This window comes from Phyllopteryx taeniolatus, chromosome 8 (assembly GCF_024500385.1).
Source record: "Phyllopteryx taeniolatus isolate TA_2022b chromosome 8, UOR_Ptae_1.2, whole genome shotgun sequence".
In the NCBI taxonomy this organism is placed as follows: Eukaryota; Metazoa; Chordata; class Actinopteri; order Syngnathiformes; family Syngnathidae; genus Phyllopteryx; species Phyllopteryx taeniolatus.
Genome location: NC_084509.1, coordinates 10,365,550 through 10,383,117, shown reverse-complemented (window position 1 = coordinate 10,383,117; position 17,568 = coordinate 10,365,550). Strand labels below are relative to the sequence as shown.

General features: G+C 43.6%; 2 protein-coding genes across 2 annotated transcripts; both read left to right on the top strand.

Annotated features, from left to right (window-relative positions):
* The first annotated feature begins 4,348 nt into the window (after positions 1-4,348).
* LOC133481812 (extracellular calcium-sensing receptor-like) lies at positions 4,349-11,237 on the top strand. The gene is made up of 6 exons (XM_061780951.1): positions 4,349-5,148; positions 5,219-5,510; positions 5,592-6,386; positions 6,466-6,687; positions 6,760-6,883; positions 7,973-11,237. Exons 1-6 carry the CDS (start codon positions 4,916-4,918, stop codon positions 8,884-8,886), a joined length of 2,580 nt encoding a protein of 859 aa, XP_061636935.1. The 5' UTR covers positions 4,349-4,915; the 3' UTR covers positions 8,887-11,237.
* LOC133481811 (extracellular calcium-sensing receptor-like) lies at positions 11,230-15,696 on the top strand. The gene is made up of 6 exons (XM_061780950.1): positions 11,230-11,718; positions 11,835-12,123; positions 12,213-13,025; positions 13,635-13,862; positions 13,937-14,060; positions 14,783-15,696. Exons 1-6 carry the CDS (start codon positions 11,516-11,518, stop codon positions 15,694-15,696), a joined length of 2,571 nt encoding a protein of 856 aa, XP_061636934.1. The 5' UTR covers positions 11,230-11,515.
* The last annotated feature ends 1,872 nt before the right edge of the window (positions 15,697-17,568 follow it).

Sequence of the window (17,568 nt, the reverse complement as noted above, 5' to 3'; positions counted from 1 at the left end):
GTGGGAGTGTTACAATCGTGTTTGAGAGAGCAAGTGTGGAATGGAATTTCAGCTGTGAGGGAGAGAGCGTTTCAGTTGTGTGTGAGAGCTTTTTAGTTGTGAGTGTGAGAAAAGTTCAGTAGTTAAGAGTTTTTGTGTGTGAACTAAAAAACATTGCAGTGGAGCCTGTCAGTGTTTGTGTGAGTGTTACAGTGGAGTGTGAGAACATTTTAGTAAAGTGTGTAAAATCGCTTCAGTTGTGTGTGAGAGCTGTAATTGTGAATTATGTTGCTGATGATCCCTCATAATTCTTGCTACTGTTCACATTCACAGCTGTACATTATACAATACACTGCTTCTGCACAAGTGCAAAGTCGACTGTAATGAATGAATAATGAATAATAAGAATTCATAGAATACTCGTGACATCACTTCAGAGTTTGCAAGTCCAACTTGGACAAACTACCAGATTGAAGGCATCAGCTGTGAGGACGCCTCGGGACTGGTAATGTTTTTTCGTTTTAATTACTCGGTCGGCAGCAATAATAAGCTGTCGAAGCGGATCATCCCACACACTTGGGATGCACTTAAACGTGTTATTGTGTCTCTCCGTTGAGAAAGCGCTCCCTTCAGCTGCCGGCTGACTTGATTCCCGGCGGTTCGTCAGGCAAGCAAAGACAAGCGAGAGTTTCCAGCATGACTGATGACATGTGAGCCAGAGGCTGCATGAGAGACACACAAGCTCATCAGGTGCGCGGTGGGAAATTAATTCATTTCAGCTTTAATTGAAGTAGTGAGGACCTCGTTCAAAACAAGCTAATTGGTTAACTTTGGCTTTCCAATAACACTTAGTATTTGCTCACGAGATAAAATACTGTTTAATTTAAAGGTCAGAAGAGAAGTCTGTCTTCTATATACATGTCTAGTGAAGGTTTTTCCATGTTTTCAGCATTTTATAAAGAACTGATAGACTGATTTGTAAGTCAAATCTGTGTGTATTTTGTTGTGCATGTGTATTTTAGACACAAGGTTTTAAATAATCCATCCATTTTCCGATCACCATCAAACATCCAACCGCGGACAATTACATACCATAATTGTATTAGAATGACTTACAATATAATAATATTCTATAAACGGGATAAACCCAAATACAGTCCATGTATCTTGGTGAAATAAAGCAAGCATGAATATTTGTCGAATGAATCCATCCATCCATTTTCTACCGCTTATCTGAGGTCGGGTCGCGGGGGCAGAAGCAGGGACTCACAGACTCCCCTCTCCCCAGCCACTTCATCCAGCTTTTCCGGGGGGATCCCGAGGCATTCCCAGGCCAGCTGAAAGACGTAGTCTCTCCAGTGTGTCCTGGGTTGTCCCCGGGGTCTCCTCCCGGTGGGACGTGCCCGGAACACCTCACCGGGGAGGTGTCCGGGAGGCATCCGAATCTGATTCCCTAGCCACCTCATCTGGCTCCTCTCGATGTGGCGGAGCAGCGGCTCTACTCTGAGATCCTCCCAGAGGACCGAGCTTCTCACCCTATCTCTAAGGGAGAGCCTGCGGAGGAAACTAATTTCGGCCGCTTGTAGCTGGGATCTTGTTCTTTCGGTCACGACCCACAGCTCGTGACCATAGGTGAGGACAGGAACATAGATCGCCCGGTAAATTGAGACCTTAGCTCCTTCTTTACCACACTACAATACAATACAAAGTCTGCATTACTGCAGACGCCGCACCAATCCGCGTGTCGATCTCCCGTTCCATTCTTCCCTCACTCATGAACAAGATACTTGAACTCCTCCACTTGGGGCAGGATCTCATCCCCGACCTGGAGTGTCCACGCCACCCTTTTCCGACTGAGGACCATGGTCTCAGATTTGGAGGTGCTGATTCTCATCCTAGCCGCTTCACACTCAGCTGCGAACTGCTCCAGTGAGAGTTGGAGATCACGGCTTGATGAAGCCAACAGAACCACAGCATCTTCAAAAAGCAGAGAGGCAATACTGAAGCCAGCAAACCAGACCAACTCTATGCCTCAGCTGCGCCTTGAAATTCTGTCCATAAAAGTTATTAACAGAATCGGTAACAAAGGGAAGCCTTGGCGTAGTCCAACCCTCACCGGGAAAGAGTCCGACTTACTGCCGGATATGCGGACCAAACTCTGACTCCGGTCGTACAGGGACCGAACAGCCCGTATCAGGGGGTTCGGTACCCCATAGTCCCGAAGCACCCTCCACAGGACTCCCCAAGGGACACGGTCGAACGCCTTCTCCAAGTCCACAAAACACATGTGACTGGTTGGGCAAACTCCCATGCACCCTCGAAGACCCTGCCGAGGGTGTGGAGCTGGTCCACTGTTCCTCCTCTCGAGAGGACTGATACCAGAGCCCAAGCTGTGTGTGGAGGCGAGTCCGACTATATCTGCCAGAGAGGTTTTCCACGTCCCTAGAGCCAGTTCCTGTAGCCGTGGATCGGATCGGCAAGGTCCCTGCCTTCGGCCACCGCCCAGCTCGCACTGCACCCGACCCCTATGGCCCCTCCCATAGCTGGTGAGGGGACCCACATTACCCTTTTGGGCTATGCCCGGCCGGGCCCCATGGGTGCAGGCCAGACCACCAGGCGCTCACCTTCAAGCCCCACCTGCAGGCCTGGCTCCAGAAGGGGGCCCCGGTGATCCGCGTCTGGGCAAGGGAAACCTAGATCCATTTGTTTCTTTCTTCATCGGGGTTTTGCTTTGCACGGAGCCGTGCTTTGTCTGGTCCCTCACCTAGGACCTGTTTGCCATGGGTGACCCTACCAGGGGCGTGAAACCCCAGACAACTTAGCTCCTAGGATCAGTATTTTTGTTGTCAGTTAAACATCAAGGTCAAATACAACTGATAATCTTGTTAAAGGTTTCCTAAGCATCGTAAGACTCCTCAAGGTGTTCATGTTGCAATGGTTTCAAGAGCAAGTTGTGACAGAAGGCAAGAGACACTTAACTCCAGAGGGACTTTTTAGCTTGTTATTGTGCGTGTGTGTACACCACAGGTGTAAGTCAAGGTCAAGCCGGAGGCACCAGACCTCGGTCACATCCCACATGGTTGACCCTCTGGAGACCTCCAAGGTGGTTGATCCACTGACATCACTGCAAACACATACTGTAAACATCCTATTTTTTAATTAAACCAGGCCCCTAAGAGGCACATCAACTGATTGTTCATCAACACCCCCTTCTATGGAAAATAACAATAAGAGAAAATTAATCGTGACACGGGCCAATGCTCTGCTTAATCAGGTGTGTGCAAGTGTTTATTTTGACCACCTGTCAAAAGAGAAACTTTAATCCTCTTATCCGGATGCAGAATTCTTTAAAATTAATGAGACAGTCATGACAAATTGAAGGACAAATGCATGTAGATGTGACTGGATAATGTTCCAATTGATAGCTGACGGATGTGGAAGAAATTAAGGCATGTCGTTTTAAATGGGTCAACACTCATGCATTAAATTTAAGCTGAATAATGGATGGCTTTTTAAACCTAAAGAGTATCCATAATATTGTATAGCTTGTTCCTGCCTGTTCTTATGTGCATACGTAAGTATTGATTTTATACAGCGTTACACACTGTAATTTCAAAATGTACTGTACATATTTTGTTTTATAATGTTTGTTTTTTTAGAGTAGATGAAAAGACTATCAATGGAAATTTTAATGATGGAAGTTAATAAACTAATACACCCAAAAGGAAATTACCCAAGCCTAACCACATTGTTTACAATGTGTAAAAACATAGTGATTTTGTGGCTTTATGTAGCATTGTCAATGTAGTCATGTACTGTATGTCTTTCATGTTTGGCTGTTTTTCCCGTTTTGCTCTTCTGATCAGCCACTTTGCCACTTGTGCTTGTCTGAGTAACAGAAAGTAGTAACCCTCCTTCTTCAGAACCAACCCCATTGATTTACCTTCAGAGCAGATTCTTGGCCCAATTCATAAAACACTTTGACTAGTCCTGGGTGGCCGACAATGACTCTGGCAAAAAGTCAGAGTCATTGTCAGAGCGACAAGTCAGGAGGATGCCAGTATCGAGTACTTCCAGGTCATCTCGAGAACAGACTTTCCTGAGAAGGTGTTGACGGTCATCAGTGACTGGCAGCGCCAAAGCCACACGGAGAGATGGATGTTCTGCTAGAGGAAGCTCTAAAACCAGAAAAAGACCGTGCTGCAATGTGATGCAGTGAATCCTGGATCACGGCCAAATATCTTACCATCAAGAGGTACACTGACATCCTGATTTGGGCTCTGTGCTTCACCATCAGAGAGAGTGAGATCCCCAACCTGTGAGTTCCTGCTGCAGGTTAACCCAACTCAGAATCATCAGCATGAACTCCTCAAAGAATTCTGGGAAGCAATATGTCATATGTTACGATACAGACAAAGTGGAGACATTGTCACCCAGTTGTGTCTTGAAAGATATTTAAGAGACAATAAAAGTTCGAGGTCACCTCCTAGAGTGTTTGGCTTTAAAAACTCCATATATTGTCAAGGGACTGACCATGGTTTTCCGCTGCTTTACTGGCTGGCTGTGAACCTCTCTCTTCAGTTGGTTGAAAGCGTACACTTTGACAAGAATGGCAACCCTGTCGCAATATACAAGTTGTGATTGTATAATCATACTTCAATTGCTTTCCTGACACCAAATGTTTTTTATGACTAAAAATTAAAGGTGAAGAACAAATCTATTATTCAATTTTCACATTGCAGAACTTTTATATTCAAAGTTCAAAATATTTATAGAAATGTAAGGAAAAAATTGTCCTACTTCTTTGGTGCATCTCCCTCCTCCTACCCCCCCTCACGGGTCAGCTCTACACATATAAAAGCCAGTGTGAGAATTGATTCACACGAATGGTCGGCGTCCCACGTCATCTTGTGGTTTACCTTCATGCTCAGACACCATGACACCCACACACAAGTGGGCAGAGCAGGGTTGGGCACTTTTACACCTCTTCCTAGTAGCAACTTTCTCCTGGGCCGAGCAGCCAATCTGCAGGCGCAGAGGAGATCTGGAGAAACCCCAGTTATTTAAGGACGGAGACATCATGTTGGGGGGAATCTTTTCCCTTCACAGCAGTTGGAAAGACCGACAGGATAGCTATGCACACAAGCCGCTACCACTGCAGTGCACCAGGTAAACTATCGAGCTCAGTTTAAACTTTGCATTCCTTAAAATGTTGCTTCATTCAACTGTCTGCACCCAGTTTAAATTTTAGGGGCTTCCAGTTTGCCCAAGCCATGGTCTTTGCCATTGAGGAGATCAATAACCGCACCGACCTGTTGCCTGGCCTCTCTCTGGGCTACAAAATCTATGACTCTTGTGGCTCCATTGCTAGAGGGGTGAGGGTCGCACTGGCTTTGGCCAATGGGGATGGAGACAGCCGTTTGGATGAGCCTTGTATCAGACCAGCCCAAGTGCAGGCCATTGTGGGAGAGACGTCTTCCTCTCCTTGCATGGCTATAGCAACTGTCATTGGACCTTTTCAAATCCCGCTGGTGGGTAGGATTAGACCGAAATGCACTGTGCTTACTATCTGAAGTAAATATTGTCAATAATGTCTTTCTCTTTTCCTGCAGATAAGCCACTTTGCCACTTGTGCTTGTCTCAGTGATAAAGTCAAATACCCATCTTTCCTCAGGACAATACCCAGTGATTATTACCAGAGTAGAGCTCTTGCCCAGCTGGTCAAGCACTTTGGGTGGACCTGGGTGGGAGCTATCAGAACCAATGATGATTATGGCAATCATGGAATGGCCACGTTCACAGAGACTGCCCGACAGCTTGGTATCTGTCTGGAGTTTTCAGTATCTTTCTTTAGGATGGATCCAGCAGACAAAATAAAAAAGATAATCGATGTTATTAAGGTTTCTACATCCAAGGTGATTGTCACTTTCCTCTCGCACATGGACCTGGATGTATTAATTCATCAACTGTCACATCACAACCTGACCGGCTACCAGTGGGTCGGCACAGAGTCTTGGATCGTTGATTCCCAAACGGCAGCTATGGATCAGAAACATATCCTAGATGGAGCAATCGGGTTGTCCATCCCCAAAGCACACGTCAGCGGCATGAGGGAGTTCATGTTGGACATAAAACGCCTGAATACATCTGGTGATGACACATTCAGGCTATTCTGGGAGACATTATTCAAGTGTCAGCTTGAGAGGGCAAAGTCATCAGGCGGTAATCAGAGGGGGTGCAGTGGTTTTGAAGACCTCAGCAGTGTTCAAAACACCTTCACTGATATGTCACTCATGCCGATCTTTAACAATGTCTATAAAGCTGTGTATGCTGTGGCCCATGCGCTTCATGGTATTCTTGGCTGTAACACAACATGTAAGACAAATGTGCAGCTAGAGCCATTTACAGTAAGTACGAATAAATGCGTCTTTTTTTTTTTTACATCACGCCATCAGCTAAATAACATCAATATGTATCTTGCCTTAGATTTTACACCACATGAAGAAGATTACATTCAGAACTAAAGAAGGAGATGAAGTTTACTTCAATGAGAATGGAGATCCAACAGCCAAGTATGAAATTATAAACTGGCAGCCAACAGTAAATGGGACAGTCAAATTTGTCACAGTTGGTCTCTACGACACGTCTGCGAACAAAAAGCTGAATCTGAATAATAGATCTATGATTTGGGCTGAGAACTCACAGAAGGTGAGTAGAGTATGAGTACCACAGTTGATTGCAAAACATGTTTATAAGTTTCCATACATTTTTATCATGCAGGTCCCTGTGTCAGTTTGCAGTGAGAAATGTCACCCAGGGACACGGAAGGTTCTGCAGAAAGGAAAGCCGGTCTGCTGCTATAACTGTGTGAGGTGTGCAGAGGGCGAATTCAGTAACACCACAGGTATGATACATAACAAGGTGTGGGCAAACGTTTGTTATCAAGAGCCAAATGTATTTTTTTTTAATGGACAGATAGGCCAAATCAATGTTTCTGAAACTTTATTGAGTCAAGGTACCCATTTCACATGAGAAAAATCTCACAGGACACCACCAAACAAAAATGTCACAAAAATTATGAATACTGAAAGAATCTCAACTTAATTTATTCACAAATGTACTTGCTCAGTTTGATATCTGGACCTGTTTAATTGAACACAAAGATGACATATTCACTGTGGGTCTTCTATATGGAGGCAACCATAGAGGACTGAGCCAAATAGGGACAAAACTGGGTCAAACAGAAGTAGCTGTCAGAGGAGCCTTTTATGGACACTCTGATGACAAAACCAAGGTGTTTTTTAAAATGAAATTGACACTTTTATACTCAGTCCATGTTAGAGAATCACTCTATGGAGGTCTAAATAGCAAAAATATGGGACCTTTAACTCATCTGCCTGTCACTATACGTCACTGGCGCGTTATTAGGAATCCCACTGATGACTGATGATCATTCCAAATATGTATCACATTTGTACAAAATTAAAACAATGAAGTTTGTTTTGGTTAAGTTTAGGGATAGGTTTGAGGTAGGGTTCGGCTACAACAGGTTAAGGTTAGGATTAGAATTAGGGTGGGTAACAGTCAGTGGGATTCATATAAACGCCAACACATTGAAGTCACATACTTCTTTTCCCGCCTGGAAGCAGTAGGGTGTGTCCTACCGGGATACAGCAGCCCATCATATTGCATTGGAGAGTATACTGCAGCCAATCATATTGGAACAGGTCGGCTTCTGCCTAGAACACAAGTGGGATTCCTATGGTTGGGAAACACTAGGCCAGGTCATATGTAGATGAGGCATAAAGAAAAGTTAAACTATAACATAGGTTCATTGCAAAATGAGGACTAAATTGTCCATAGGTGTGAATGTGAGTGTGAATTTATGTATTTTTTGTTGTGCTTGCACTGTTTCTTCACTCAATATAATGTTGAGTTTTTTGTGAGCGTAATGATAAGCAATGCAGGCCTTTGTCCTGTCCTACATTTTCAGATTCTGTCACATGTGTGCGATGCCACCCAGAGTTCTGGTCAAACCAGAGGAGAGATGCCTGCACGAGGAAAGAAGCAGAGTTCTTGTCGCACGAGGGGGTCATGGGATCTCTCCTCACCACGGCATCTTTATTGGGCTCATGCTTGACTGCTGCCGTGGCTTTTGTTTTCTTCAAAAACAGGAGTACTCCCATCGTCAGGGCCAACAACTCAGAGCTAAGCTTCCTGTTGCTCCTCTCTTTATCTTTGTGCTTCCTGAGCTCTCTGACCTTCATCGCCCGGCCCACTGAGTGGTCCTGCATGCTACGACACACGGCGTTTGGCATAACCTTTGTGCTCTGCATCTCTTGTGTACTGGGGAAAACTGTTGTGGTGCTGATGGCCTTCAGGTCCACGCTTCCTGACAGTCATGTCTTGAAGTGGTTTGGGCCTCTTCAGCAAAGACTCAGTGTGCTGGCTTTTACTCTCATCCAGGTGGTCATTTGTGTCCTCTGGCTCATAATCGCTCCTCCATTCCCTTTCAAAAATTTCAAAGAGTTTAAGGATAAAATCATCTTGGAGTGTGCTGTGGGTTCAGCTCTGGGCTTCTGGGCCGTGCTTGGCTACATAGGAATCTTGGCCCTGTTATGTTTCATTCTGGCCTTTCTGGCCCGCAAGCTTCCTGATAACTTCAATGAAGCCAAACTGATCACCTTCAGCATGCTGATATTTTCTGCTGTGTGGATTACTTTCATCCCAGCTTATGTCAGCTCCCCGGGCAAGTTCAGTGTTGCCGTAGAGATATTTGCAATTTTGGCCTCCAGTTTTGGACTGCTCATTTGCATATTTATTCCTAAATGTTACATCATACTAATGCAACCCGAAAAGAATACAAAGAAGAGCATCAGAAGTAAAGGGACAGAAAAATCCTTATGAAAAGTTATTGGAACGGAAGAAGTTTTAGTGAGAAGAATGAACTGTTTATAGACCCTATTGTCACATATTATTAAATTAATCAATCAGGGGTTGGTGTATAATAATAAAAATAAGTTTATTTTTTAGAGCACTTTCAGTGAAAGTGCTGTACAGATGAGTAGAATGCACAGGTACAGTACCAACAACTAAACATTTAATAAGACAAACAAAGTAAAACAATTTTGTAGTTAACAACAGGAACAAAAACAAAAAACACCCAATTAAAACAGGACACCATATATAAATTAAAATGCAAGAGTAAAAAGATGGGTCTTTAATTTTGCTTTCAACGTTTCAACTGAGCATGCTTTCTCGACATCAAGTGGAAGAGTGTTCCACAGAATTGGGTCTCGAACTGAGCAGGCCCGTTCACCAAACAGCTTACTTTTGGGATAGTTAGATGGCTGCTCCCCTCCGAGCCGAGAGACCATGTTGGAACATACATTTCCAAAAGTTCCTTTAAAAACACTGGTCCTAAGCCATTTAAAATCTTGTTGGCAACATAGTCTGAGTCTGAATGATTAGCTCATCATTTCACCAGGGTGTGACATTTTTCAGAGCTCCCTTCCTCATTTTAGCTGGGGCAACCAATAAGTCAAAAAATTGGTGCATAGAATCACCACAATTTTTGGAGACTTTCCACCAAAGAGTACTGACTAAAAACCAAATCAACCACATATGGCAATCTCGAGCTAAGATCATAAATGTTCCTTGGCCAACATTACGGGACGTTTGGAATAGAAATATCAAATACTATCGTGGTCTAAAATTCTTAGGACACAAGTATCAATGAGAGAAACAGACAGGCCGTAGCCTAGCACCACATTTAAAGTATGCCCATGTTGATGTGTTAGTCCAGACAGACACAAACTGTGTAAGATTCTAAAAGATTCTATGGCAATTTAAAAGTCATTGACTAGTGGCTTATTGTCACAACAAATGTGAATCATAAAATCACCAACAATCAATAGTCTCTCATAAAGCAAAAAAAAAAGATCTGGATAGAAATTCCGCAAATTCAGAAATGAAGCTATCATTGTACTTTGGTGGACAATAAATTGCAGCAACTAAAACAAATGAAGGATTACTTATCGTGAAAAGTTGTGATTCAGAGCTGGTTAGCTAACCCTAACCCATAGTCAGTAATCAATTCACATTTTAGACTGTCTTTGAAAAGTGAGGCAAAAAAAAGCTAAAAAAGCTTTTGTTTGGATGACAAAGTTCCGCTAGGAGCATTAGCTCCCTATCTCGCATCAAAGTCTCTGTTATAAGCATTAGATCCAAAACATGGTTAATCAAAAAGTCACATAGGACAAAAGTCTTGTTTGATAAGGCGAGCATTTAGAAGAGACATCTTGACTTTCAGCTCCTTAGCTTTTCAGGTTGAGCAAGCCAACAAATAGGACAAATTGTTTGTATTTGCACGTTTAAATCCATTGTGTGGGTGCAGCACCCTGTTTGTCACAACAGTCTGAATTGTCTGAATCGGAAGTTCTGTTAGTGACACGTGAGGCCTGAAAGGGGCATTATCGCTGGCAGCAGTATGAGGATGTGGGACCACAGAAGAAGCGGAAGGAGGATGAAGAAGAAGGATAAACAGAAGGAGGAGAAGAGACAGAAATTCATCCGTATCGATTACAAAATAGCCATCCGCAAGTGCAGATTACATTATACTGTAAATTGTCTTAGTATGGGGCTACCCTGCTTGTTTGGATGAATGCCGTGAGTCTATAAAAACAAAAAACGATTCCAAAATAAATTAGGCCCCTTTAGTTACCTCTGATCCTTAATGATAAATCTCACCAAGAAATTTAGTTCAATTTACCCATCCAAGTACTAACTAGGCCCACTAGGCCCACCCCTGCTTATGGTATGGTACGTGATAACAATTGCGCTAACTATGTGGGAACAGTTGGGGGTTAGGGTTAGGGTCCATAAATGCAATATTGGATGGGATTAATGGGAAAGATCTCTCTGACCTGATGAAAGGACGCAAATTGACAGCAGGATTTATTTTACGGTATTACCAGAAAAGTGGACACTGTTATAACAGCAAATAGGGGGACATGTTCATATCAGTGTAACGCCCAGAGGACAGAGCCCCCCCCCCAACACACAGTTTTTACCGTATGTTCCCCATTTTTACCCCTTGTGCTCCCATGTGTCTGACAAAAAGTGACCTCGAAGCAGCCTTAAGTGCCCTTTGAGCGGCCAAAGTGCCCCTTAAAATCCCCCCTCCTGCCCCCAGTGGACGATTGGTTTTGGAGGGGCAAAAAGTGCCCGAAAAGTACTGTGCCCCCCACTTTGAAAGTTGTTCCGCCACCCGTGGTAATGGGCAAGTGTTGGCCAATTCTATTGTCACCATGTATGAATTTATTCTCATGGAATTAATTGCGCATGAGGAAGAATTGCCATTTATGCTCTTTGTACTTAAAAATTAAAATTCACATTTCCACAAACAAGACATCTTCACTTGTTTGGTTTCTTTGGGTCTCCTGAGGTATGAGATGAACCATGACAACTTCTCCCTCCTTTGTGTATAAAGCCCTGAGTGTGCTAGCAAGGCTGGCCTGGTCTGCACAACAACACTATGTCACTGCTGAGCCTGCTGATCTTGGTCCTGCTCACAGAGAAGAAGGGGGAGTGTGTGTGCCAGATGCGGGGGCCACCGCACCTGCCTGAGCTGGCGCAAGACGGGGATCTTGTTATTGGCGCCATTTTTTCATTCCGCACAGGGCAGGATTATGCGGTTAATACATTTCAAGTAATTCCAGAGGTGCGACCGTGTAAAAAGTATGTACTGTTTAATACCATTAGACTGGACTATGTTTAATTAATGCATCAATTTGTCTGTTACTGCATACATTGCTTGAAATTGACACACAAGTTTGTGTTTATTATCATCCAAGCTTCAACTTTAGAGAATTTAAATTTGCTCAGGCGATGATATTCGCCATCAATGAGATCAACGAAAACCCCCAAATCCTTCCTCGCGTCAAGCTGGGTTACAAGATCTATGACGACTGTGGGACCATGGACATTCTGAGAGCTGCACTGGCCTTGATGGGTGGCCTTGAAAGAAAAGTTAGTGATGAAAACTGCACAAAAATGGAGACGGTGCAAGCTATCCTGGGACATTCGGGATCCAGACCGACCATCGCATTTGCACCGGTTGTAGGACGTTTCCATGTTCCGGTGGTGAGGAGAACTGTTTAGATGAGTTAAATATTGTAACAATGTATTATTTGAGAATGTCACCGCCCTGTCATTTTTCTTTGTGTTTACAGGTAAGCCATTTTGCCACTTGTGCCTGTCTCAGCAACAGGAAAGAGTATCCAACCTTTTTCAGAACCGTTCCCAGTGACTACTACCAGAGCCGAGCCCTGGCAAAGTTGGTCAAGCACCTTGGCTGGACCTGGATCGGAGCCATAGCCGTGAATAATGAATATGGCCTCAATGGCATTGCTGCATTCATCCAGGCTGCCCAAGAATACGAAGTGTGCATCGAGTATTCTGATGCCTTCTCATCCTCTGGTCCACCTGAAGACCTGCAGAGGATATTATCCAAAATCCAAAGTGCTTCTTCCAAAGTAATAATGGCCTTTATGTCTCACAGAGAAATTAAGTTGCTGGCAAAGGAGCTGTACAAGCAGAACGTTACAGGTCTGCAGTGGGTCGGCAGTGACGCCTGGATTACGGATCACTCCCTGACTGACAGCGAGGGACACGGCGTACTCGTGGGCTCGCTGGGCTTCGCCGTCAGCAGGGCTCGGATCCCCGGGCTGGAGGAACACCTGAGGGGGCTCCACCCCTCGTTGTTCCCTCACAGCCAATTTGTGCGAGACTTCTGGGAGGATGTCTTTAACTGTTCCCTGAAAGCAACCACGACGGGGCAACAAAAGCCCTGCAGCGGCCTCGAGAGCTTGCGCAATGTCGAGTCACAATTCACAGATGTGTCCGAGCTGAGGTTTACCAACAATGTCTACAAGTCCGTTTACTCTGTGGCCCATGCTCTCGACGCCCTCCTCAAGTGTGGAGAAGTGAGCGGACCCTTTTCAAATAGGAGTTGTGCTAATAGTGCACATACTGAGCCATGGCAGGTGAGGAGAGGCTCAGTCAAAATTGCAGGCATCTGCCTCTTGTATCTATGACTGTATTAATAAACAGAAAACATTTTATCCATTTAGCAACTTTTCAATGTACTCATAGTTGCTTAACATAAAAAAAAAAAAAAAAACAATAAAAATTCAATGAAGATGAAGGCATGTTTGAGCAGGTGGGTTTTGAGCAGTAATATAAAGGTGTCTAGGTCTGTGCAGTGACATTGATTTCTTACTTCTGGAACACACGTCCCCAACACGACGTATGATCCAAAAGTAATGGGGCAGCAATGGATATGGCTTTGACGCCCCCCCCCCCCCCCCCCCCAATTTTATAAAATTTATATACAAAAATAAAACAGATATAAGAAGAAGAAAAAGTTTATAGTTAGGATTTATTTTGTGGTTTGGCTTAATAAAAGCTTTTTCTTTTCAAAAGCAAATTGTTGAAATAATATGCCCTAACTTTTAACCCCTCCTTAGCCAAGCTTAATATAATGTTTTTGTTGTAAAATATACAATTAAACCAGTTCAAACATAATCCGATAAAATGCTTAAAAGAGTGTGTTTAGTATGATTACTTGTTCAATTATTGCCCCTTCTCGCCAGGTCCTGCAGTATCTCAGCTCGGTGAACTTCACCACTCCAGGGGGAGAGAGAGTATATTTTGACAGTAACGGTGACTCGCCAGCCAGATACGAACTGGTCAACTTGCAGATAACTAACAGAGGCACTATGGAGGGAGTGACTGTGGGCATTTATGACGCTTCCCAGGTGGACAGCCATCAGTTCATCATGAGTAACATTCCTGTGGTGTGGGGTAATGGAAGCTCCGAGGTGAAGGTGGTTGTTGCCGAAACTCTACTTGTATATGCTGTATGAATGATTTGACTTGTGTGTTTGTGTGACAGGTGCCCATATCAGTGTGCAGTGAGAGTTGCCTGCCGGGAAGCCGCAAGGTCCTCCAGAAAGGCCGTCCATTGTGTTGCTACGACTGCATCATGTGCCTCGCAGGAGAAATCAGTAACTCGACAGGTAATTTAACCAGAGGTGGCTCACACTCACACTGTACACATAAGGGGAAGTATAGATAATTCTGTAAAAAAAAGTAGAAGTACTGTATCAACTCCTGCACTCTCTGAAATGTACTTAAGTACAAAATTTTAAAAAATATATATTTGCATGATGAAAAAAAAAATATGCACACAAAATTGTTTTCCTCTTCTATTAACTTACACAGTGCTCATACTGAAAGGAAGGGAAAAGAAATATCTCTGTCGTTTTTTTGTTTTTTTTAAACAGAGCTCGGTAGCGTTGGCTCGACTTATATGCTACTGCTAATGCTGTGAACTGACTAAGAAAAACTTACAGACATAAAGCCGCATGCTAAATTGAAACACAACAGGGATGTACGACATGGACTTAACTTCGCCAACTTAACAATTGTAAACACACAAAATGGTGGCAAGAACTTACTTCTCATGGACACACACTGGGTGTAGATAACCACAAGTATATTCAGTAGTAAGTGAAATACTGCTAGCTCTGTAATTGCATCACTCTCTGTATCGTAACGTATAGCGCTCTCTTTCCCGCTTGCTCTACCGTGACGTCATTCAAGCTACGGAGGACCCATGAAAATAGCATCTTCTATATGACAAAAAGTGTTTGTTTTTCTGGTAACAAAGTACTTGTACCTTGTTACTTCCCCCCACTGAATTTGATATCAATGAAAACAAACCCTCTCCTGCTGACAGATTCTATACACTGCGTGAAATGCTCACCAGAGTTCTGGTCCAACGAACGCAGAGACGCCTGCACGCCAAAAGAAATAGAGTTTCTGAGCTATGGAGAAATCCTGGGAACTCTTCTAGCCTTGTTCTCTTTACTAGGAGTGTTCCTGACCACAATGACAACGATAGTATTCTACTGCCACAAAGAAACTCCTCTGGTCCGAGCGAACAACTCGGAACTGAGCTTCCTGCTGCTCTTCTCCTTAACCATGTGTTTCCTGTGCTCACTGACCTTCATCGGCCGCCCCACCGAGTGGTCGTGCATGCTGCGGCACACGGCCTTCGGCATCACGTTCGTGCTCTGCATCTCCTGCGTTCTGGGTAAAACCATATTGGTCTTGATGGCCTTTAAAGCCTCACTTCCAGGCAGTTATCTCCTGAAGTGGTTCGGACCAACGCAGCAGAGACTCTGCGTGGTGGCATTCACTCTAATCCAGGTGATCATCTGTATACTTTGGCTAACCATCAGCCCTCCTTTTCCATTTAAGAATTTGATACTGTACCAAGACAGAATCATCTTAGCGTGTCAACTGGGCTCTGCTCTAGGTTTCTGGGCTGTGCTTGGCTACATAGGAGTCCTGGCCATTTTGTGCTTTGTCATTGCATTTTTTGCTCGAAAGCTGCCTGATAATTTCAATGAAGCTAAATGTATCACTTTCAGTATGTTGATATTCTGTGCAGTTTGGTTCGCTTTCATACCTGCTTATATCAGCTCTCCGGGAAAGTTCACTGTGGCTGTGGAGATATTTGCTATTCTGGCCAGCAGTTACGGACTTCTTTTTTGCATTTTTATGCCCAAGTGCTTCATAATATTGTTTAGGCCCGAGAAGAACACTAAGAAACACATAATGGGAAAGTCAAATAATCAAATACGTTAATAAAGACCATTTTTTCAAATGTGCAGCAGTGTTCTTGTGTGCGTGAAATATAATATCCCTGCTTTTGTTTCAGAGCAAATATATGTATTCGCATGCCATTGATTCTGCCATACAAAATAAATAAAGCAACCATTAGGAACGATTGCTTTTATTTGAGCCTTCAGTAATAAAAAGTTCAAGTCTACCTTACTGATGAAATTTAGAGTCTTCAATTTAGAGTCTTCAATTAACCTACCATGCATGTTTTTGGGATGTGGGAGGAAACTGGAATACCCGGAGAAAACACACGCAGGCACGGGGAGAACATGCAAACTTCACACAGGCGGGGTTGGAATTTGAACCGCGGTCCGCAGAACTGTGAGGCAGATGTGCTAACCATTCGTCCACCATGCCGCCATTATTATTATTATTGTGCTTCTAAGCTCATCCTGTTCTCGTGATGTGTATTTTCCCTTTGAGGCACCTTGACAAATATAAATTAATAGTGAAAATACGTGCAGTATGAGTATACCACATTACCTTTCCTAGAATTAATATACTACTAAAGTAAGGGATCCTTTGTGTAGCTTTTCCATCTTCAAATGAAACACACTTTCAAGTATGTACTAATTTGTAATTTCATTTGAAAGTTTTTATTGTTTATGTCACACCGGCTACTGCAAAACATAAAAGAAGTGACAAATTATTTTAGGTTAAATTTCAAATTATATTCGGTATATCAAGAGGATGTCAGCCATTTAGAGACTCCCAAAGGCAACAATGCACTTCTGATTACCTGCAGCAGGAACACGTGATTTCCAGGACATAGGCAGGAGTAGGTATAAAGTTTGAGTTGCTCTAATTAGGTATTCCATCCATCCATCCATCCATTATCTGAGCCGCTTCTTCTCACAAGGGTCGCTGGAGTGCTGGAGCCTATCCCAGCTATCATCGGGCAGGACGCGCGGTGCACCCTGAACTGGTTGTTAGCCAATCGTAGGGCACATAGAAACAAACAACCATTCACACTCACATTCGCACCTACGAGCAATTTAGAGTCTTCAATTAACCAATTGCAGGGCACATACAAACAAACACACAGTCACACCTATGGGCAATTTAAAGTCACCAATTAATGCATGTTTTTGGGATGTGGGAGCAAACCGGAGTGCCCGGAGAAAACCCACACAGGCGCGGGGAGAACATGCAAACTCCACACAGGCGGGGCCAGGGATTCAACCGCGGTCCTCAGAACTGTGAGGCAGACGCTCTAACCAGTCGTCCATCGTGCCGCCCTAATTAGGTATTCTATGTATGATTTAACTAGATTATATAACTGGAAATCTGTGTGGTAGCATTGTTTCAATATGGCTGAGGCCATGTACATTCACCCTAAAATCCCCTGATGGCTTGTCTCAAGTTCAAATAAATGATGATGCAATGGGACATATTGTACATAATACAAAAACAACAAAGACGAAGAAGACCAGTGGGAGATGAATATGTCCTCATCGGTTGTGTGCGGAACCTTTTTACCCTGAAGTGCTGGTCCACAGGGAGAGGATGAAAGACAGGAGGCAAGAGATGAAACAATGTTGCTTCATCCCCTTACACAACAACATGGACAACAGGTGGTGTGTTGCCTCAAGCAGGAAACAAATAGTCTGTGTTCATTTACACCCTAATCACAACATGCTTGTCTGCTTTATGCCAATTAAGAGCTTGCTTGGATCTCTCATTACCTTCCTTGACTGTTGTTTCCCATTTGTATATCTAAAGCCCTACTTTTGATCAATTTTTAACTCGGTGTACTGTCTATATATTGTATATAAATTGTTTTTTTCGACAGTAATTTAAAATTTCATTTGTCTTGTCCGAGTCAGAATGATTGTC

Coding starts and splice junctions, on each gene's coding strand:
- LOC133481812 (XM_061780951.1), top strand. CDS start 4,916: ATGACACCCACACACAAGTGGGCAGAGCAGGGTTGGGCACTTTTACAC. Junction 5,149..5,218: donor CTACCACTGCAGTGCACCAG/GTAAACTATCGA, acceptor GTCTGCACCCAG/TTTAAATTTTAGGGGCTTCC. Junction 5,511..5,591: donor GACCTTTTCAAATCCCGCTG/GTGGGTAGGATT, acceptor CTTTTCCTGCAG/ATAAGCCACTTTGCCACTTG.
- LOC133481811 (XM_061780950.1), top strand. CDS start 11,516: ATGTCACTGCTGAGCCTGCTGATCTTGGTCCTGCTCACAGAGAAGAAG. Junction 11,719..11,834: donor GAGGTGCGACCGTGTAAAAA/GTATGTACTGTT, acceptor TTATCATCCAAG/CTTCAACTTTAGAGAATTTA. Junction 14,061..14,782: donor AGAAATCAGTAACTCGACAG/GTAATTTAACCA, acceptor TCCTGCTGACAG/ATTCTATACACTGCGTGAAA.